The sequence below is a fragment of the Mustela lutreola genome, chromosome 11 (assembly GCF_030435805.1).
Source record: "Mustela lutreola isolate mMusLut2 chromosome 11, mMusLut2.pri, whole genome shotgun sequence".
Lineage (NCBI taxonomy): Eukaryota > Metazoa > Chordata > Mammalia > Carnivora > Mustelidae > Mustela > Mustela lutreola.
Window position 1 is genome coordinate 4,463,131 of NC_081300.1, and position 22,108 is coordinate 4,485,238.

Here is a 22,108-nt window from a genome sequence, read left to right on the forward strand (position 1 = left end):
CGAGGGTAGCAACCACTCCGCCTTGCCCCACACACGTGGGCCCGGGAGGGTGGGAAGAGTGAGTGCCTGCGCGAGGGGTCCAGGCTCCGGCTCCTGGGACTAATGAGGCCCTGCGCTCCCCCGAGTTGCAGGGGAGCCCCGGTCAGCCCCTGTGACTGTAAGGCCCACATGAAGGAACACAGGCAGGAGGTGCTTTCCCTGAAACAAGCTTATGGCTGGAGGCTGTGGCGATGGGGGAGCCTTTTCTGCTCTGCTCAGAGCTCCAGACCCGACCCTTCTGTTGCTTCTGGACCAGCCGCCCGGCTGACGCAGCTTCTCCTTATGCGGACGCACAACTTACCATTTTTGCTCTCTTCCCGAATTCTTACTGTGGCCACTCCAGGCGGACAGAGAGCTATGCTACACCCACTTGGCTACAGAATCCTGTCCTCCTAGCCCCCAACCATGTCTCCACGGTAGCACCTTCTCCAGCTTCATCGTCTAACTGTCCTAATACCCTCGGTGCTGGCCTCCTTCCCGGCTCTCGCTCTTCACACAGCTACCAGCTCTTTCTAGAGACCAGGGGGCTTCCACTCCTGCTCGTTTCTGATGTTCTCCATCGCTACTGGAGAAAAGCCTCAACCCTGCTGTCACATGACGTGCCAGCCCTCTGCACCCCGTGCCCCACGGATAAGGGCATTTCTAGATCTCTCCTGGTGCAGGATGCTTTCCAGTCATGTGACTACACTCTTGTGAGGGACATTTTTCTCCGCTCGCCCGTAAATGCTTGCGGTAAAGCAGAGCTGCCATCTCCCAGAAAGACATTCTAACATCACTCACACTGGGCTCAGTGGGGTCCACGCCCCTCTGGCCGTTGGGAGGGGTGCCCATTCTAAAGGGTGTGGGGACACTCCATGATGCCACCTGTGGTCGGATGCTGGCATCTGTCCTCTCCCTGTCGTCCTAACTAGCCGGGACATCGAGGACTTATGCACACCTGAGGGCCCAGACCCCCCCACCCGCCCCAACCAGCAGGCGTGCGCTCCTCCCACTGCACACAAAGTCCCCACTCACTGAGGAGGAAGGACGAGATACCCGCCGTGACCGCAGCCTTGCCACAAGCCTTGTGGAGTTTGCTTATATGCCCTTGCCCGTGAACTTCCTGCAGTCCTCCAATGTTCTCACGTGTTCAAGTCAGATTCTGGTCTATGGAAGCAAGCTGCTTCTGACATCTGTTTGTTAGTTTTGACTCTATTTCACAGATTTTATACAGTTATGCCACATAAAAGCACAGAGTACTCACAACTCTTTTATTTACACGGTGTAAACTTTAATAACAAAGTTTTCTTATCTTGAAAGAGGATATTAACTAGAGCAGAAATACTGTCCATGACCGAGTCAGAGACAGCACAGACTACGTTCCATTTCGGGATTTTGCCCTCTACGAGAACCTCCAGGCAGCGTGTCTAAATGCGACGTGACCCACTTCCGGGCGCTTCTCTGTGCTACACACCGTCGTGTCTTACCCCGCAGACGCGGGGGGGAGTCGGGGAGAGCAGAGCTGGGGGTCCGCCCTCCGCCCCCTCCGCCCAGAAGCCGTGCTTGCCGGGGTCCTGCAACCGCCTCAGGATCGATTATCTTCGATGATGATAGTTCTGGGGAAGGGCTCGAGTTCGACAAATATGTACCGAAATTCATACTCGCCACTCTCTGGGTTCTGAAAAACAAACACATTTCCAGCTGTGACTTCTGTCGCCAGGGCTTCCGCCCCGCCCGCCGCGCCCGGGGCCGCGCACCTCCTTCACTTCCAGGTGCACGGTTCCTTGCTTCCCAGGCTCCGAGCCCTGGATGTGGAACTTCACGCGCATGTGCTTCCGCCCGTCCTTCACGTATTCCATGAAACTGTCGGGAGCCCAAGAACACGGCTGCAGGCCCCGTCGCTCAGAAACGACCCCAGCTCCCCGGATGCCCGCCACGCGCACTACCTGACGTGCTGCCTCCGCCCGCGGCGCGTCACCTCCCCGTAGCCCTTCACCGGCTCGCCCAAGGCGCTGATGACCTGTGGGACAGACGCGGCGCGGGCGCGGTAAGGCCTCCACCTGTCAGCCTTCCCAGGGAAATGTTTTCTGAGAAACCAAGTGATTTTTTAAGGAAACCGAGAACCTCGGACCCTCTCTAGAGGACAAGTCCAACGATGGAGAAACCGCCCCGACAACTATGTCTTTCCCGTAGACACTGAAGTCCGTGAGGCTGTGGTGTGACCCCCGGCTTTGCCGCAGGTTCCTACTTCCCACAGAAACCGAGCACAAGAGGCGGGCAAGGGTTTAAACACATATCGGAACATTTTTCATGAAATGATTCTCATGGCTCTAATGCTCAAAGCTACAAGAACAAGACAATTCTCTGAGTCACTAAAGACGGTCAAAGAAAACAAGTGCAGGCTTCCCCAGCTCTCCAAACAAGTTTGCTTTACCGCCTCTCTTCAAAGAAGAACCTACACGAGTACGTGTCTTTGCTAACTGAACAAAACCCAAAGGCTTCTCGCTTTCCAGAACTGGTGGCTGGGCCTCACTTCACGCCCCCGGCTCAGGAGCACTTCCACGGGAGCACATCACCTTCAGATGCCGGAGGAGCCTCCAATGACCCAACAACAAGCCAGATCTGAAGCATAAAACCATGATTCCTAATGGGAAAATGGACAATGATGTGGAAATGTAGCTCTTCTTGAATTTAAAGGGCACATACTTTGGAGTCTTTCCAAAAACCTAACTGGAGCCTTCCTTAGTCCCTGCTCAGTCCCCCTTACTCAGAGGTGTGTTTCCCTGACGGCCCAGAGTCTGATGATAAGAATCAACAGACTGAGAGAGCAAGAAGCCGGACCCCGACAGCCTGGGGTCTCCTCCCAGACAGGACTAGAAAATGGGGGGAGCGAGCGGGGGCAGGGCCCCAGGGACACCAGTCAGGCACCTGCGCATCATTCGTCTCCCGTCCCAGGGTGACGTGAGTTGTTTCTCACACACCTCGCTCTCTGAGAAGGTGCCAGAGTTTTTGGTGCTATCTGCGGTTTTCCTCCGAGGTATACAGACCGATATTTCAATGAGTCACATTTGTCCCTGCTGAAGCTTTCCAGCCAGAGAGCAGGAACTCTGGCGTACAACGGCTGTGCTGGCTGTCTGTGAGGGAAAGCAGCACGGAAAGTCCTCCTTCCGGCAAAACCCCTAAGAGCATGTGGGCGACTTTTCCCGACGCCAGCCTGCCCCTGGGTAGTGCTCTGGGCCCGCTGCGCTGAGGAGCGTAAGTTTTGGAGTCACACAGACGTGCGCTTGGGTCCTGGCTGTCCCGCTTACAGCGCAGCAATCTTGGTCAAGTTAGCTCATCTCTGGAGCATGAGCCTCCCCTTCTGCTGATGGGACAGTCGTAGTATGTGACACCAGCGGCTTCCGTGAGAGCCAAGAACCACGAGGCACTGAGTGTGGTGCCTGGTGCATAATGTGCCTTCAGTGAGTGTCAGTAATTACTGCTATGATCACATGGTCATGAATCAGGTTTTTTACAGGCCTAGGAACTTACCACAGGAGTTTAATACTCTGGCAAGGTCTACGGGTTTAGTATCTCTGACAAGTGACCGTCTGTAATCTTGGGATGAAAACACTGCTACACAGACTTCTGGGTGGTGCTAAAGCACTTCCAGTACAGACAGCTAATACTCTAATCACAATCCAACTGTGTGACTCGTATGACTTTATTACCATATAAATACCACTAGTCTCAGAACCAGTATGTGTGTTCTGCTCCCCGCCCCCACCTCGGCCCCGGGATTTTTCCTGATCTTCAGTATGTGCGGGACTCCACCTGGAAAACTAACCTCAGGGTGTGATCTGCACTTTTCTAAGGCTTTCCCGTAGACCTTATTAGGACTCCATGGAGAGAAAAGTTCTTTGAAAACTGCGTAAAACAAGCCACCTGCAAATCACAGAAAAAGAAGATCAAGCAAAGCAGGAACGAGACAAATGTGAAGTCACAAAGGCTTTAGGGTAGTTATTGTACTTGCTGTGATCAACCTGTGATACTGATTCCAAAGAGCACCACCATCAAGTAGGTGAAGTCTCTTCCGGCTTCTTTCACTGTGGAGAGAGAGCACGGCGGAGTCAGACGTGGGCCCGACGGGGGCAGCGCGCGGCTTCGGCGTTCTTAGCATGAATCGGGGCATGTGGATCGGGGACCCATGGCGGGTCTGCATGTGCTCTAGGGCGGCTGCTCCCAAGACTCCCTGTGAATCATGAACCACCTGAAGAAAGTTTTCAAAAGAACCTCAGCAGAGTTCTGGGCTGTGGAATCATACTTTATTTGGTATTATTATTTTAATATTCTTTACTTTCTAAGATGAAGAAACACCTGAACAAGTGATCCAGGCCCCCAGCAGGAAAACACGCTACAGTCTGGGCAGCGCTGGACACATTCTGCTGCTCCCAGATCAAGTGTTTGCTTTGTCAGCTGTGGCCCAAGGGCTGGAAACAGGCCTCGACTCTGCAGTCAAATGCTCTACCACTGAGCTATACCCCCCAGGCCTCGACTCTGAAAGTCACTTCACTTCTCACACCACCTCGCCCCCACTGGGCGCACACACAGCACTAACAGAACAAACTCAGAGCGCTGGGAATGAACGAACTTAGAACACGAGGAGCCTGCAGAGACATGGCGTCTCTATTGAGAAGGAGCAGCAGCAATGATGTGTAGGAACGGGGCACAGGCAACAGCGTATGTGTACGGTCTCACTTAGGATTTGTGAGCTCTCCTACTTGTTAGCACCTTGTTTTAAGGGACCCAGACCTTCTGGATTTGGGCTGTCTCATACAGTAACCATACACTATGCATGGCTATTTAAGTTTAATTTTACAATTAAGTTAACTTAAAATTAAATAAACACTCAGCTTCTCAATCACACCAGCAACACTTCAAGTGCCGAACAGCCGCATGTGGCTAATGGCTACCATAGAGACCACATAAAGGTAGAACATTTCTATCCCCGTGCTAAGTTTTATTTGGACAATGCTGCTGGACATTCTGCAAAACAGCACATCTGTCCTTTCTATTCATGCCATATTAGTCAGAGCCCAGAGTAACAAGGAGCATGTGTGTCAGGAAGCTTGATGGACACATGCACTCTAAGTGTGTATGTGTGGGGGGGGCGTGAGCCCAGAACACAAATCCAGGGCTCACTGACCACATAAATACAACTCTTAGGGGTACGCTGCATGGGGCATGCTAAGACACCCGACCCCAAATGAAAGAAACTACTGCATCCCATACCACGATGTGTGGTAGGTGCCCCTGGACTCTGTGGGCAACATATCCCACATTTGGGAACACTGCTCCCCCTCGTTCACGGAGTCATCAGGGAGGCTGTTGCCTTTGAGTGGCGGTACCGAGGAGGACAGGACCCTGCGCCAGGACCCATCTGTGGTGGAAGCAGTAGCCCAGCTGGAACCAGATGACTTGACACATGCTGTTTGACAGTTTGTGCCTCTGCCTCTGCATATAGGCTGCTCATTCGTGCTGCACTTTCAATCATCCCCCCAACCCTGTTCAGGCTATCACGGACGAAAGATTATGTACATGTTCTCCATGTTCAGCAGATTACAAAACCATTGATGGGATACAGTTTTGTTTTGTTTTGGTTAATGTTGTCAAAAACTATATGTATCGAAATGACATAGAGCAAAATATTCGTAAAAGTCATCTTTGCACGGTATAATCATGGATGTCTCAACCGTTTGCTTCCTTTGTACTTTTTTTTTTTTTTACAGATTATTTGTGAAATAAAATAATAAACATTAAATTCATTAGCTCATTTGTGAAAACTCTAACTTTTCCTGACAGAATTACATTTTGTCTTTCCTATTATCTATGTTCTTTCTATTGCTGCCCATGTCATCCAGGGTAAATGCTGTTTTGAACACATTTAATTCTGTAGCATGACGAGTCTATCCCAACATCTGGGCTCAGAAGTCATTCAAGGGCAGTGCTGAGTTGACCTGCCTGAGCTGATCCCTATGGATTATGCCTCATAATCCATATTCATTCCACCCAATTACTCCATATCTATCGTACGCTCCCTGGTGCTCTGTAGCACAGTTACTGTGTTTTCACTGTTTCGCACTCTGTATCTACCTTTCTCTTCACTAAGTGCTCATCCATTTGTGTACAGGAATTCCCTGGCACAACCATTAGCATCCGTTCAAGTGTCAAGCATTGAGAAAATGGAAACTCAAGAAATACTCGTGAGTGGTTCGTTGTTCTAAAGAGTACTGACGTGACTATTAGGAAATTAAGATTGGGAAAATGTGGTTTTAACTTTCATTTTATGAAACTGGGGAAGTGTGCCTCATATATAGAGTTTTAATGTCCCTCGATGAAGTGAACAGGAAACTCAACGGAGATGAGATGGCATCTGTGAAATCTACTAACTTATTATAAACTTCTAAATAATGGTTAAGTTTGACACAGCTCCACACTAAAACTAACCAAAGTTGAGAAAATGTTTCTAGACATAATTCAACAAAGTTATGTAAAAACCAACTTTGAAATCTAAGTCTGTGAAGAAAGCTGCAGGTCTACATTCTCAAATTCTGAACCGTGTGGCACGGTCCTACCTTCCCATTTGTGTGACTTGTTTTTCTATTTTTAGCACCGAACCTGTGTCAAAGGACACTGGCAGCTCCCGCCACGCTGCGACAGACTGATCACTCCCGTTACCTTTCTGTGACGTGGAGACGACGGTTTCCCCTCTCTCACTGTGCACAGACACCTGTTTGCTGCCGTCGTCCCCTACCCTCTGGGCACTCTGCCCCTGCGTCCAGAGGGTCTTCTGGGCGACTCCAAGGAGACACTTCGGTTGCCCCGTTCTCTTTCGCTCCTGCAGACCCCAGCTCAAGCTGGGCGCAGTCTTCAAGCAAGCTTTGTTAAGCACTACGGGCGGCGGGAACAGGCGCTTCCCCGACGACCTGCGCATCCTCTCCGCACACTGTGCAGCTCGTAACCAAGTACAAATCATCATCACAGGAAAGGGCTCCGCTTTGGGAAGATGCCAAGTACGTCCAGCGAAGCTTCACTACCCAATACACACAGAGCCACACATTCACGCCGGCGGTTCTGCACGGCGCGTTCGGCAAAAACGTTAGTTCACGAAAGAGGCTCGTCCACCTCCTCTTCCCTTCCGCGCTCTTTTTACTCGAATTAAAGTGTTTTAATTACCTTCCGTACGGACATTCACACACTACCCGCCATGCCTCTGCAAAGTAACCTGGGAAGCCGCGAGGAGTCCTGGGAATAGTAGTTCCAGGCCTTCACTCTTCACAGAGCTACCGCCGGGGGAAAGGCATCAGGACTACAACTCCCACAGTGCAAGGCGGCCAGAACGCGCTTGGCCCCTCCGCCACCTTCCGGGTTCCCTATGCTTGCGCCGCAGGTACTTGGCGCCGGCGGGTGGGCGGCGTGATCCCGCAACTGACGAAAATCAGATTAGCGATTACAGGCTGGGTGTTCTCGTGACCCTCTGAGACGGCTTTAAACTGGGAAATCCTCGGTCTGATTGCGGCTTTGCTGTTCCTCACGGGCAAATGATGTAGCGGAACACAAACTTCCCCAGAGCCAGCACGTGGGGAGGGGCGAGGCCGTCGCAGTGCCCAACGCCAGTGGCCAAAACTCAGAGGCCCGCTTGCCGGGCGGCGTCCTCAGCATCAGGCCGTGGGACGTGCGAAGAAGCACGGCTCTCGAAGTTTCTAGAACAGCTTCTGGGGCCGAAGGAGAGGTGGTGGTCCCCTTCGCCCCGCCCCTACGTGCACGGGGCGGAGTCGAGTGGGCGTGGCGCCGGGCAGCGCGCTCCTCCCCCCGACCGCCGCTCCGCCTCCGGCGCGCCGCTGGGTCTCCATGGCGACGGGACGCGGCCGGCTGCTGCAGCTGTACTGGCGCGGCCTCCAGGCGCTGCGTTTGCCGCCTGGAGGCGTCGGCGCGGCCACGGGGCCCGACGGGGAGGCTGCCGGGCCCGCCGGGTTCAGGTGACTGTCCCGGGGCCGCGGGTCGGGTCACTACCCCGCCGCCCTTCCCCCTACTTTCCTCCGTGGGCCCCGCGCGGCGTGTAGCTCGCGGCTGGTCGTGGTGAGGGAGCGGTCTGAAGCCGCGGGCGGAAGTTCCCTCGGGCCGGAGACGTGCGGTTTCCGCCAGTCCTGGTCCCAGCAGCCGACCTCCCCGACGGCCTCCCTCCTCCCCTCCGGTCAGTTCTCGGCCCTGTGGGGACCTGGGAGCCGCGGCGCAGCGCCTCGCGCCCCGCCGCGCGGATGCGCTGCGCCTGTGGGCCGGTGCGGTCCCGCGAGGGGCGGGGAGGGGCCCGGGCAGAGCGCGTCCTCCGAGCCGCGCGCTCCTTCTGGGGCCGGAAGGCCCTTTTCTCCGTCTCCCGAGTGTGTAAGGTGGGGAAGCGGACTCCCCTCAGGAGAAGGTACCAGTTTTCGCTCCCGCGCCGCCCGCAGCACGGAATGTCGGGGCGGGTCGGCGAGCGCGCGTTCCCGGGGCAGCCCCTGCGCTTCCACCCCCGGGAGGCCTGCCTGGCGCTTCCCTGCCTTCGCTCCTCCTCCGGAGAGAGCTGCGGCGGGCCGAGGCCGAGGGCGAGAGTCTTCGGCAGCCGCCCCGCCCGGGCCGGAGTCCCGCCGCGGAGCTCCAGCTCGGCCGAAACCCCGTCGCAGACCCCGCAGGCAGGCCCCTCGACAGCCCGTCGTGGGTGTCCAGCCCCCCGTGCCCTCTGCCCGTCTTTGGGACCGAGCGCCGGGCGGGTGCGCTTGTCCCGACGTCCAGAGCCCGTGTCCTTTCTCGTGGGCACCCTGGTTCTGAGGGGTCTTCTTCCGCAGGGAGAGAAGGTCCGGTTGCGGAGAAGGTCCCGAGGCGGAGGGGCGGGGAGCAGGAGGCTGCAGGCGCGCCCCCAGGGGATGTTCGGCTTTACTCCACGGGTAATGGTTCGTTTCTCGGCGGAAGGTCTCCGGCGAGGCGCCCGTGCGCGCGCGCTGCCTTCGTGCTGCCCGTGCGGGGGTGCGCGGTTCCGCGCGATACCGCGCGTCCCAGCGCCGGCCAGGCGGAGGGACCGCGCAACAGCAGCTTGCATTCGCGCCATTCCTTTGCGTGCAAGCCCTGATGATTTGTAAGATACAAAAACACATGCGTATTCTGCCTTGTAATAGACCCAGTCTCTCTGTTTACCTGTAAGAACGGTTCTGTTCTTGAACAGTTCAGTAACTTAAGTTGCTTCTGGTTTTCCCGAATCTTCAGGCTATGGCCCCATGGTCGTCCTCGAACCCATTACCCACTCACCCTGGTTTCGGGAGCGGCGCTCTGCCCCTCGGTATTATGGTGATGGTTGGTTCTGGAGAATCGTGCTGGGCATCCCACAAGCCTCGGGACGACTAAAACGGGGACAGGGCCTCCAGAACTTCCGTAGGACAGAAACGGTGGCATTTAACCCGGAACCTTGACCTTTAAATCAATTGGCGACGATTACTAAAATTAGTCCTTATAGAGAAAGCTCCATCAGTGGGGAGCAGGAGGATTTTTATGTGATGAATCTTCTGTTACTTTGTAAGTTGAGAGAACTACCTGGTAATGACTTAGAGTGCCTGGCATGGGAGCTCGCATGTCCGCCTGTAATTTGGTGAGGTCTCCATTATTATTATTATTATTTTTTAAAGATTTTGTTTATTTATTTGACAGAGATCACAAGTAGGCAGAGACACAGGCAGAGAGAGAGAGGGGGAAGCAGGCTCCCTGCTGAGCAGAGAGCCCGATGTGGGGCTTGATCCCCGGACCCTGAGATCATGACCTGAGCTGAAGGCAGAAGCTTAACCCAATGAGCCACCCAGGTGCACCTCAAGTAGGAGATTTCAAAGGACTTTTGAGCTTTCTGCAGCTGTGTGCCCAGATTTCAGGGCCACTGGTAATCCAGAATGGCGTGAATGCCTTTGGAATCACTGCTCCTGCCTAAAGGATTGTGCTATCACACTGTGAGTCCAAACTTTCTTGTGTATGGGATTCTTAGTTTTGAAATTAAAACTGCTAATGTCCCACAGTTTATTGCATAATCAACATATTAAGAAATATTAGAAAATATGTGGAATTCTGTCACTTCAATTCTCCAGCCCCCATTTAAAAACAACCACCACCCCAAAACCTTGTAACCTTGTAATTCTGTGAATCAGGCGTATCACTGGTTAATACCTTGTCTTTCCTTCCAGACCTTTTTCCTTTGTGCATGTTTAGTTTTTCTCTTAAGAGCCAAATTCAAAAATATGATTATGTAGTCTATCCTGATATAACCTGCTTTTTTCAACTGATCTGTTATTAATGTAGCAGGTTGTTTATTAACTGTCTCTGTGCACCAGGCATGTTGTGGGTGAAGAATGAGGAGTGAACAAAACTTACGCAAAAGACCTGCGGATGTGGAGCTTGCAGTTCCAGTGATGTGAACCAAGTAGATAAGATGTGTAGTGACAGATGGTGATAAGTGCTAAGCAAAACACGAAAGAGGGGGCCTAAAGTGTGTGCGCGTGTATGTGGCGTGTGCTTGTGTGTGTGTGTGTGTGTGTGTGTGTAGTATGGGTTGGAGTTTGAGAGGGAACAGCCAAAGGAGTTGTCAGTGGGATGGTGGCATTTGCACGCATACCTGAAGGAGGTGAGGGACCCGCCGTGCTGACATCTGGAAGACGCCGTGAGCTCGTGTCCAGTGCAGACACTTCCACTGTGCTGAAATGTCCATTTCCTGGCTGAGCACTGCACATGGTATGGAGCCAGGCCGCTTCATCAGTCCGCGTCCTGCTCTGGAAGTTCGTCAGTGTAGACAGATCTGAGATGGACTTTCTTGAGTCACATATTTGCGCTTATTTTCTCGCTTTGGGATATATCTTGTACAAGTGAAATTCCTGGCTTAAAAGAATACACGTGCCTTTTAAGGCTCTTGACAAACACTACCAGATTGGGCTTCTGTATTGTTGATACCAGTTTGTGCTCCCAGCAGTGAAGGGGTGTTCTTTATTTGGTTCTCGCCAGTTTGCTAGACTGAAACGGATCAATACAGCATGTTAATTTACTTTTCTTCGACTCCCTTGGAAAAGACTTAGGGTGTAATAGATTTTATTTATTTATTTATTTATTTATTTATTTATAAAATTTTATTTATTTATTTGACAGAGCGAAATCACAAGTAGGCAGACAGGCAAGCAGAGAGAGAGAGAGAGAGAGGAAGCAGGCTTCCTGCGGAGCAGAGAGCCAGATACAGGACTCGATCCCAGGACCCTGAGATCATGACCCGAGCTGAAGGCAGAGGCTTAGCCCACTGAGCCACCCAGGCGCCCCTAGATTTTATTTTTTTGACACTTTTTGATTGCATAAATATGTATGGGAAAAAGCTGTTATCAATTTACTAATGCTTTTTTTTTTTTTAAGATTTTATTTGTTAGAGACAGAGAGCACAAGCAGAGGGAGTAGCAGGCAGAGGGAGAAGCAGACTCCCTGCTGAGCAGGGAGGCTGAGGCAGGGCTCATTCCAGGACCCTGAGATCATGACTTAAGCCGAAGGTAGATGCTTAACCAACTGAGCCGCCCAGACATCCCAATTTACTAATGCTTTTAAACAAATTTATATTTGAGGACTCCAGCAGTATTCATGTAAGTTAAGGAAGATTTCCCCAGTCTCTGTGTACAGCTTATAGATACAGACCTCCAGGCTTCTTGGCATGACCGTTCATACTGCCAGGGCTCTAAGGGTCACTGGCTGGGAAGTCCCGACAGGTAGTATTATTTGATGAAGAAGTAATAGAAATGCCTTTTACTTAAAGCTTATATGTTAGAGTCCTTTGTCAAGTAAAGGTATTTATTTGATCTTGGAATATGTAATACAGATTGGCACAGAATTTACAAGAAGTTGACCACTTAAAATAAGGAGTGCTTTTAAATCACTTAAAATGCATATGTTTAAAGATTGTGTACTGTGTTGAATGGTGTCCCTCAAATTCATGCTCACCCAGAACCCTAGGATGTGATTTTATTTGGAAATGGGGTCTTTGCAGACATAATTAGTTAAGATGAGGTCACACGGGGTTAGGATGTGACTGGCGTCCTGATAAGAAGAGCCAGAGACACACAGGGAAGATGGTTGGGTGAAGACGGAGGTTAGAGCTGGTCATCCTAGTGGCCATGAGCTGAGGAACACCAAGGATTGTTACCAACCACCAGAAGCTGGAAGAGGCAGGGGAGGATTCTTCTCTGGAGGAGACTTTGTGGAAGGAGCATGGCCCTCCCAACACCTTGACTTTGGACTTTTGGCCTCTAGGACTGAGACAATAAATTTCCGTCGTTTTAAGCCAGCTAGTTTGAGTCAGTTTGTTAAGGCCGCCCTAGGACACTAACACAATTAGGAAATTGTATTTTACTTCTTATTATTGTGTTAGAGCCAGGTCCGTGGAGTTGAAGCTTTTCTTTTGTGGAAAGCTTTGCTTAAGTAGTACTTTCCACAGGAATACAAAGATCGAGTGCATAGGCGGAGATCTCTGAATAAAGAGGGAGGGCATGGCAGAGCTTTCCGAAGGAGGGCCTCTTCCGCCTGCTCTCCTTCCCTTCCTGTTCTGCTGGGCCCAGATTGGGTACCAGCGGTTCTGCCTAGCTTCTTTGTGTTCCCAGGAACTCACTGGCAGGTTGAGTGTCTTTCGTAGAAGCTGGCATGGAGAGGCCTGGGGAGCCAGTGTTTTTTACCTTGGTGAATTTGTTACCTTCGAGGATCTGGAGAGATTCCCCATGTCCCTCCTGTCCCAGGTGGAGGTGCCAGTGTGCAGATGCTAGCTCGTCTTCATCCAGGGCTGATCACGACCAGCACGATGGCTGGCGTGATACAGACAAACCTCTAAAGGGAGGACAGACTCATTCTCTGGCTGCTCAGAAGCCCGTGGGGAATCCTCAGATGTCTGAATGCTTGCGGGTGTGCACGTGGCGGCGTGCCCATTTCCACGTGGGTTTCAGGTTGTGCTGGGTTGTGGGCTGTATGATCCCTGTGCCTCTGAGGGGTGGGCCACACTTGGGATCTCGGACCGTCCTCTGTTCAGATCCATCCCTGGGGCATTTGTTCTTCCACTTCCAGAGATTACTGCCGTTCCTTCCAACATCTCATGGCCCTCATTGTGCCTCCAGTTATTGCCCATATCCTTCCTGATTGTTAGTCCAAATATACACAGGGAATCGGCTTGGTAGGATAAATGGGGGCGGGGGCTAAACTCTTGGTGAACAGAGTACGTACTCGGAGCACGTGCATGTTGGTGAACTGGGTAAGTGGAACCTATCCCCTAGGTTTTAGTCACATGCCGGGTGGGAGGCGGGCCAGTAATTGATGTATGTGTGTTTGTGTGTGTGGTCAAGAAGCATCTCCCAAAGCTTTCCAAGATAACTAGTGTCCGCACCAGTAGCTCTGTCTGGGGGCTGCTGCCTGGAAACTGAAGGCTGCGGGCCCCGTGCCTTCCTGGGTTTCTGGCCGGGTTTCAGATCTCTGCGGAGCCGCGGTGGAGCAGAGCTGGTTTGGAGAGCTGTGTTTGTTTTTTTTTTTTTTTTTTAAGAGTTTATTTATTTATTTGACAGAGAGAGATCACAGGTAGGTAGAGAGACTGGCAGAGAGAGAGAAAGAGAGAGCGGGAAACAGGCTCCCCGCTGAGCAGAGAGCCCGATGTGGGGCTCCATCCCAGGACCCTGGGATCATGACCTGAGCTGAAGGCAGCGGCTTAACCCACTGAGCCACCCAGGCGCCCTGGAGGGCTGTTTTTAATAAAAATGTATTTCAGGAACTTCTGAAAAGAACTAACTGCATAAAATAGTATACCTTATTTCATTGAATCTTAAAAGCTGTTGATTGTAAGATTTACTATTTTTTTTGTACCACTAAAATAAAAAAATAGATGGCCAGTTAAAGTATATTCCATTGAATGTGAGATACTTAAAATGTGAAAAAAAATTGGAGCAGAGTACTTAGTGTTTCCGCGGCAATGGTCGCCAGAGCTAGGGTTGGAGCGTTACCATCCCTCCAAGACCTGAAAAGCTGCAGATTATGTGGGCAGTTCTGGTTCACAAATCTGAGGTTTTTCTTACTTGACTGAGGCTGTTCTTTGTTAGGTTCCTGCTGTTGCACTGTTGAAGCTGACCACTGCTGAAGATTTCCTTTTGTTCCATTAAATGAGTTTTACAGCACCTCTCTGATATGTTGACAGACTATAAAAGCAAATATTTAATCTTCTTGTTTACTACACTTGATCTTAGCCAAAGGGCCAGAAGCGATTAATTTTTTGTTCAAAACACATCAGAGTGAGTCCAGGTTTCAGACTGACTTACTCAGGACACATGGAATGTTTTCTAGTCCCTCTCCTGTCCCACCCCACTCCCCACTTCCTTCTTTCTTTCTCTCCTTCCTTCCTCCTTTCCTTTCCCTTTCCCGAGATGAACTTTCACAGTGAGTCATTCTTGGAGTTTATGAACTCTTTACGGTTTTGTAGAGGGGACTGGACAGGTCATCTGTCATTCTAATTTGATTTTTCTATCTTACTTTCAGGAAGGGGCCAGGCGCCAGGAGTGCAAGCAGGGCTGTCCTGAACCAGTGTGCCCGGCGGGGAAAGCACTGTGAGCAGCGCCCCAAAGACCGGCTGGTGTCTCTGGAGCGGTGAGTCCTCGTAGATGGCGCTCTTCTGGGGGGCTCTGGGGTGGAGTTCTTAGACAAAGTTCCAATGCTGTGCATACCAAGCTGCTGTTCTGAGCTGAGAATAGAATTGCGTAGGAAGAAAGTACAACATGGAGAGTGTGCTGTGAGTCATCAGCCTGTCACCACTGTCATTATTAGACTAGGTTTATGAAGTGAACTTCTAAAACTGACAAGTAAATTTTCCTTTTTAAAAAATGTTCTTCAAAATTATTCACGTTCTAGTTGATCAAAATGCTTGAAACCGTGGAAAGGAGATTAAAGTGTGTTCTAAAAGCTCCAGGGGCCTTTGGGTCTGTTAGTTTCCTGAGCTTTGCAAGCCCATTTTGCCCTGGTAAGGTTCTGCAGGATTTTTTTTTTTTTGTTTTGTTTTGTTTGTTTTTTTAAAACTAATTGTTTGAACTTGATCCTGAGATGCCTGTGGATTTGTGCTGTACCGAGGATTCTGGAGCACCACCTCTCTGCTAAGCATTGTCTGGCACCCTGAACACGTGTGGACACTGCAGATGTTTCCAGTGGGGGGAGTAGGGCTCACATAGCCTGCGTATCGCAAAATCCAGATTCAAACGTAAGATGCCTGATCTCAGGTTTTGGGCTACCAGTGTTTTTAAAAAGAAATGAGAACTAAAAAAGAATTAAGGACAGCAATTTAACCTTTAAACACTATACTCTGAGAACACTATCTGTCATACAATAATATGATACAAGAAATAGAACGAATATTCATGTGGTTTATCTGTTTGTCAGATATCCGAGGACCTTCTCTGGACTAGATACTGTGCTCTGACACTTTGTGAGTTTCTAGGATTGTCCTGCTTCTCACTTTCCTGACTCCTTCCCCATCCTCCCCCACCTCCATCCTCTGCAGTATGAAACAATTAGAATCCCACACACAGTGACCCAGTATGGTGTAGATAGTGATTTTTCCAGCTTTGAGGATACCTCATGAACCGTAGTTAAGAATGTCTTTGATCTCTACCGTTCTAAGTGTAAAGTGGGGGTTTTCTGCTTTTGCTAGAAGTACAGGGAGAAGCTTCCTCCCTTCAGCATCTTAGTCTGCTGGGCAGGAAGGTGAACCTCTCTAATGGCCTTTGAATAGGGTTTTAGTCTAATTAAGTGATTCTTCCTCGGTAAGATTTGCCAGATACTATTCTGAAACGTTTTCTTTAAGCCCAGCTCTACATTTTTTTACGATTACATTTGCTTATAAAATAGTAACTATGAGTTTTTGTGAAACAGTTGAATCAAGATGTGAAAACTGTGCAACGGGTAATCCAAATGGTCACAAAGTGTATTTTCTTGCAACTTTGCCATCTCTGCGTTAGCAACATTTTGCCGCTTGAAGTGTCTAATTTATTGACTCTGAATGTAAGGAATTTCATTTGGCAGGAGGGATTTAATTAATCCCTAAGCAAAACTGCTTGTTTAACGAATCAGGGAGTCTCTGGTTGAATATCCTCAAAGCTGCTGAGTGGGCGGAGCTCAGCCTGGTGGCACAGACCAGGCACGTCTTGCATTCATCATCTTTCTCTGAGGGTCCATTTCATTCTTTCTCACTATTGTCGCAATCTTTGGACCGATTATTTCCCTATGAAACATTTGATAACCTGACTTTCATTATAATTTATAAAAGTAAAGTCGTTGAAATCATAAGTGGAGATAGGGGCAAGCCATTTTAAATTGGCCAAAGGGTTTTACTGCCCCAGTTCTCTGTCCCCAGGCCCCCTGCCCCTTGCCCCACAGTCTTCTGTGGCTTGCTTTCTTCCAGCCTCAGGTCCAGAGGTGCCCGTTCCTGACTTCCTAACGTTGGCAAGTCTTTCTGGACATGCTTAGGTTCTGATAGTTGTTTTGTAAAAGTGCAAGATCATAGAAATACATGGGGTATTGAGAATTCAGCTCAATGTCATTTATTTAGGTAATAAATGAGAAAGGAGAAGAGAGTTCAGAAAATCTTATGGGGCTTGGAGTTTCCTTAAAGTGCTGGAGGAAGGCTTCAAGTGTGAGGATGTGTTGGAAGGGGGCGCATGAGGGGTGGCATGGGTTAGGTGGAAGGTAAGTGGATATTTCCTATCCCAGCTTCCTCCTCCTCCTCCTCCTCATCTTCTCTTTTCTGAGGAGGAAGATTCTGTGTTATTTTTTAATGAATAGCTAAGAATCCATTCTTTTTCTCTTACTTCCTTTTATCTCATCAAAGAATTGATGGGTACTTTCATGAGGGAGATGGGAAATCCTGCCTGCGGACTCACAGTGTGTGAATATGGGTAACGTGCCAAGGGAGTTAGCTTGCCGTGACCTTGGGTCTCTGGATTCGTTTAGGTCATGAGGACTGTGGTAGCAGGACATTTCACTTGAGAAACCAGTGGAGGATAAGGATGCCTCTCATACAGGAGGGGTGCTGGTTGCTCTCTGTTTGGTGGTGAACAGCCAGTTGTTTTCTGGGTAACTTTTAGCTCAGATGCTTGCCTGCCTCTCTGATTTTTTCCCCCTCCCAGGATGCCCCCAGAAATCTTACTGAAGATCTTTTCCTACTTGGATGCTGTGACCCTGCTGTGTGCTGGATGTGTGAACAGGCGCTTTTATCACCTGGCCAATGACAAGTAAGGAGAAAACCAAATCTCTCTGTCCTCTTTTGATGGTGTTTTGATAGAAGTCATGAAAACTAGTAACACTGTTTTGACTAATTTTTTTAAATTTAAAAGAATTAATTTTGAAAGTGTTTCTAGACACAGATGTAGTATGTCTAATGCTTTAAGTGGTCAAATGGATATTCCCAATGATTTGCATTTATACACTCAAAAAAAAAAAAAAGGAGTATCTTTGCATGAACTGAAAAAGATCAAACTTGTTATTGTTGTGCTCTTGTCTCCTGTATGGAAGACTGTATCTTCAGTGTCAGTATGTGTCAGTGTGTGTCAGTATGCACACAAGTGGGTTCAGTGTGGGTTCAGGGGAAATAAGCCTGTTCTTGACAATAACTCTAGAATGGATGTGAAGCAATTTTTGTGTCTCTTTCTTAATGACTTCTAATAAGAGGTGAAGACATTCACTAAAGCAAAGTGCAGTAAGGCATTTTCATGAAAGAGATCAATTAAAAATCCCAAACTAGCTTTTTGGGGGGGTTCTTACATTGTTAAAGGATAGAGTTCCGATTGCTCAATAAGTTGATAAACTATAAATAGCTTTGTTTCTCTAAACATCACCTCTCCCCACTGACCTTCACGGGCTCAGATGGTGTAGGCACTGGGCCTTCCAGTGGATTTGGGGCCATACCTCTAGTGATGTTCCTTGCATATTTTCCTTATTAATTATATGCCTATCCCACTTTCTTGGGAGTTGTCCTTTAAAAATCTGAGCTTCTGATGCAATTATCTGTATGTTTGTTTTCTTATTATAAGAAATATCTTAATTGCATACATTGCATTTTATTTTTTTATTTTTTTTAAAGATTTTATTTGTTTACTTTAAAGAGCTAACGTGTGCACAAACATGAGCAGGGGAGTGGGGGAGAAGGAGAGAATCTCCAGCAGACTGTACCCTGAACGTGGAGCCTAAACAAGGGGCTCAATCCCACGGCTCCGAGACCATGACTGGAGTCGAAACAGCGAGTCAGGTGCTCTTGCCACTCCTGCTTGTGCTCTCTCTGTCTTTCAAGTAAATAAATAAAATCTTAAAAAAAAAAAATCAGGTGCTCAACCGACTGAGCCACCTAGGCACCCCCCGCACATATTGAATTTTATTTTTAAGAGTCACTGTCTGATATTATAGTCAGTCTTCAAAAAGGGCACGTTAACACTGTTCATTAGAACAATAAATGGGGCCCATTTTGTCAACAACTTGTTTGATTGAAGTTTGTGTGTGCCTGACTGGTAGTCAGAACAGCTAAATACGCTCTTGTCCTCAGATCCACCTCAGTCTTCCAACAGGATGGGGATCAACAAATGAATGTGTCTGGGTTTTAAGTACTTGTTGAAGCGTCTTATACTTGACATTTGTATTTTATAAATAATTACGTGGAACAATCCACACAGGATTTTAATTCTATAAAGAGCGGCACAGGCGGCACAGATGGCAGGTGTGGCGGTGCCCGAGGCTGCGCGGGCCCCGGGCGCGCGCTCACGGGTCGGGAGCCGGCGCGTGCCCGGGAGCAGAGTCGGCTCGGCTGCGGGCGGTGCGGGTGTTTGCCGTGCGGAGGACGAGGGACGCCGGTCCGCGGAGCCGGGGACCAGCTTCTCCGTCCAGGGAGTCGATGAAACTGCCCGCTCAAGGGCTTTTGGCGAAACCGCGTCAGCTTTACCTCGCCGGACCTCGGTCGTCGTCATTTTGCAGCCCTTAGCTCAGGTGGCAAAGGCCAGATGTTCCGGAACGAGACGACGGATCCCCGAGGGCAGAAGACTTGGTGTCGCGGTGGGGTCCGGTCGGGCGTGACTGCGGGGCGCCTCGCGGCTGCGGCGGGGCCGGGCTGCGCCGTTCCGGGGGGCACAGGCCTGCCCCCGGGGCGCGGGGGTCCCCAGCGCGGGGCCGCTTTCTCCTCGCTGCCCCTGGGCCGCGGCCACGTCGTCCCCCGGGCCACGACGCCGAGTGCGGAGACGGCGGTCAGCGTGTCGTTGCGTTTTTCCAGGTGAAGCGCACTTTTCACCGTAGGAAACTGAGTTTAGCCCCGGCTCCGTGCCCCGCAAGAGGCTGCCCCCCAGTTTCTGCCCTTCCCTGAAGGCGACCGTTGGCTGGGAGAGGCCTGCCTGGCGCTGGCGTCGCCCCCGCTGGCTGCCCCCGCTCCGAGCCCCCGGCGCGGGAGGCTCTGAGCTGAATTTGGACCCAGGCTTGTGGCCGACGGGCTCTTGGCAGTCGGGTACATTACTTGGTTCCCTCACGTCGGTTCGCTGCTGCTGAAGAGGCCGAGCGCCCCGCGGGCAGGTGTGTGAGCGCTGGCGGCGGCTGCGGGGCGACCCCGGGGCTTCCGCCTCCTCATACGCGGACGCGCCTCGGCCGCAGCTTCGCACGCGGGCTCCGGTACAGGGTCTGCTCCGTGGGGTCAGTAATAGTAGCTCCTCTCTGGGTTCGTTGATGATCAAACTGGTTAACCTTTACAAAGTCCTCAAAGTGAGGACTCAACACAGTGCTCAAAAAATACTGTGATTTTTTTTTTTTTTCGCGCAATATGCAGCGAATTTTTTCTTTCTTCTCTTTGTGCAAGCATAATGTGTTCCTTGTGGAAAAATTAAAACATAGAAATCAAAAATAACATCCAATTCCATTGCTGCTGACATTTGTCGGTGTGTGTATGTGTATATGGTTCTCTTCTGATCTTTTAAAAAGGTACATATTTAAAAGTACACAATAGGAATCACCAGGTGTATTTCTTGTTATCTCTCTGCAATCTGTTATTCCATTATTGCTGTAGAAAGGTGGTGGTTTGGAGATGCCAAGGACCATGAGATCACTCATTTCAACTTGACCCTGGGAAACAAGCTTTTCCTTTTAGGGTGTGTTTCTGGGGTTGGTGAATCTGAAACACTTGCCTCAAACTGCTGTTCACTGTAACACACAAACGACTGTAAATGTTCGGTTTGATTTATTCGTGGACTCGGACTGTTTAAAAACAATTGTGCATCTCTGAGGTAATCTGTTGCTACTGCAGGGCATGCCAGTGTCTCTTAGTTAATGTAGCTGCTCTTCTCCCCCAGTTTTATTTGGTTCAGAATCTATACAACTGCATTTTCACGTAAAAGATGTAACTGGAAAGTTAACTCAGCAGAGAAGACCGCTGTATCTATGAAGTCACTGTCGGTTGAGGATAAAGAAGCTGGATATTGGAAGAAAGAATTTATTACAAAGCAAAGAGCGTCTGTAAAAGCCGTGCTCGCTCAGGTTCTCCAGCCTGTCAACCCTGACACAGGCCTTCCCGTCAAAACCAAAGAGGCCCTCAGGTACAAGCGCCCTCTTGAGCCATGCGCGGCGGTTACTTGAGGGCCCCGTTTAACATTTATGTGCCCGTCTCTGTGGGAAGGATGACAGAACCCAGGGGACCCTGTGTGTGAGCACATAGGTGCAGCTTAGCCTGTAAGGGACTGTCTTTTGATAGATTCGTATGTTCCTGTGCACTTGTTAGCCGTATTGTATTTCCCAATTCTGTATACATGGCCCGAAGTTTTTATGCGAAGCAGAAATAACCTAGGAATCTGCTGTAGTCAAGCAGGAGCACCCAGAGCACCCTTCCTTCTGGGAAGAACTTGTGTATCGCCAGTTCCGAGAACATGGGAGGCGTTCAGTGACTGATGGGTGAGGAGAAAAGCTCTGTAGAGAGAACCATTGATGAACTGATCATTTATGTGGGGTGCTTTTGGAGAACTTCAGCTTCAGCTTTCAGGAATTAGATACTTTAGAGATGATATGTGTAGTCAACTTTAACGGTTTTTTTTTTGTTGTTGTTGTTTCATTTTTTTTCCTCCTGCAACAAGGCAATCATTTTTAGCTTTTCTTTCTCCAGAATATCTGGTTTATGTTGGGTAATTATATTGAAAGCAAAAAATGGACAAGAGTACGTCATGGAACACACTGACCTTTCCGTACATGATTCGTCAGTGACGATTCTGTGGTATGGCAAAAACTGGCCACAGCTGGCCATGCTGGCAGCCTTAGATTTGTGTGGTGTGACGCCAGTTTTTATGGACCGGTCTAAAGCCCCCTCCAAAAATGGGTAAGTACTAATTCAACAAAACCTTTGGGTGAGAACATCTTAGGTATAAATACTTGTACGTTAAAAATACCATTAGCAGGGGCGCCTGGGTGGCTCAGTGGGTTGAGCCTCTGCCTTCGGCTCAGGTCATGATCTCAGGGTCCTGGGATTGAGCCCCACATTGGGCTCTCTGCTCAGCAGGGGGCCTGCTTTCTTCTCTCTCTCTGTGATCTCTGTCAAATAAATAAATTAAAAAAATACCATCAGCATATTTTAATTTGATTTCATCTTAAAGACTTCTCGTGCATTGCAGATCACTATAGAATAGAAAAAGAATGGATTTTTAACATTTATGATTAGATCTAAATTTAGTGTCCTCATATGTTAGTTGTCTGTAACAGAGAGTAGTATTCTCGTTAACAGAGAATAGTATTCTCAGTAGCAAAATTCCTAGGTGACTGATGGCTAACCTTTTGAGTCCTTAGTTTTAACCATTTTAACACAAAGATATACAAAGCTATTATATCTATTTTTAGTAAATGATATGGTAATCATAGTTTAAACATTAGGTCCTAAGGTAATGATTCTTACTTTTATGTGCCTTTCTGTTGGATTGACTAGATGTGTGACCTTGGGCAAGTGGCTTAGCCTCTCTGTGCCTCAGCTTTCCCATGTGTGGAAGGGGTTAGTGAT

At 49.5% G+C, this 22,108-nt stretch overlaps 2 protein-coding genes across 2 annotated transcripts in view; one reads left to right on the forward strand and one right to left on the reverse strand.

Moving 5' to 3' along the window:
• Window positions 1-1,275: 1,275 nt before the first annotated feature.
• On the reverse strand, window positions 1,276-7,752 carry TIMM21 (translocase of inner mitochondrial membrane 21). The gene is made up of 6 exons (XM_059140581.1): window positions 6,736-7,752; window positions 4,041-4,103; window positions 3,845-3,942; window positions 1,965-2,038; window positions 1,776-1,881; window positions 1,276-1,696 (listed from the first exon to the last, which is right to left on the reverse strand). The coding sequence occupies exons 1-6, from the start codon at window positions 7,034-7,036 to the stop codon at window positions 1,604-1,606; spliced, it is 735 nt and encodes a 244-aa protein (XP_058996564.1). The 5' UTR covers window positions 7,037-7,752; the 3' UTR covers window positions 1,276-1,603.
• Window positions 7,753-7,789: 37 nt separating this feature from the next.
• FBXO15 (F-box protein 15) overlaps window positions 7,790-22,108 on the forward strand; it is a 44,518-nt gene continuing 30,199 nt past the window's right edge. Inside the window, exons 1-8 of the mRNA XM_059140562.1 lie at window positions 7,790-8,036; window positions 8,121-8,191; window positions 8,257-8,473; window positions 8,880-8,978; window positions 14,599-14,706; window positions 17,235-17,339; window positions 20,424-20,666; window positions 21,227-21,436. Coding sequence (XP_058996545.1) covers window positions 7,909-8,036; window positions 8,121-8,191; window positions 8,257-8,473; window positions 8,880-8,978; window positions 14,599-14,706; window positions 17,235-17,339; window positions 20,424-20,666; window positions 21,227-21,436 — 1,181 coding nt within the window. The 5' untranslated portion in view covers window positions 7,790-7,908. The remainder of the gene's footprint in view (window positions 8,037-8,120; window positions 8,192-8,256; window positions 8,474-8,879; window positions 8,979-14,598; window positions 14,707-17,234; window positions 17,340-20,423; window positions 20,667-21,226; window positions 21,437-22,108) is intronic.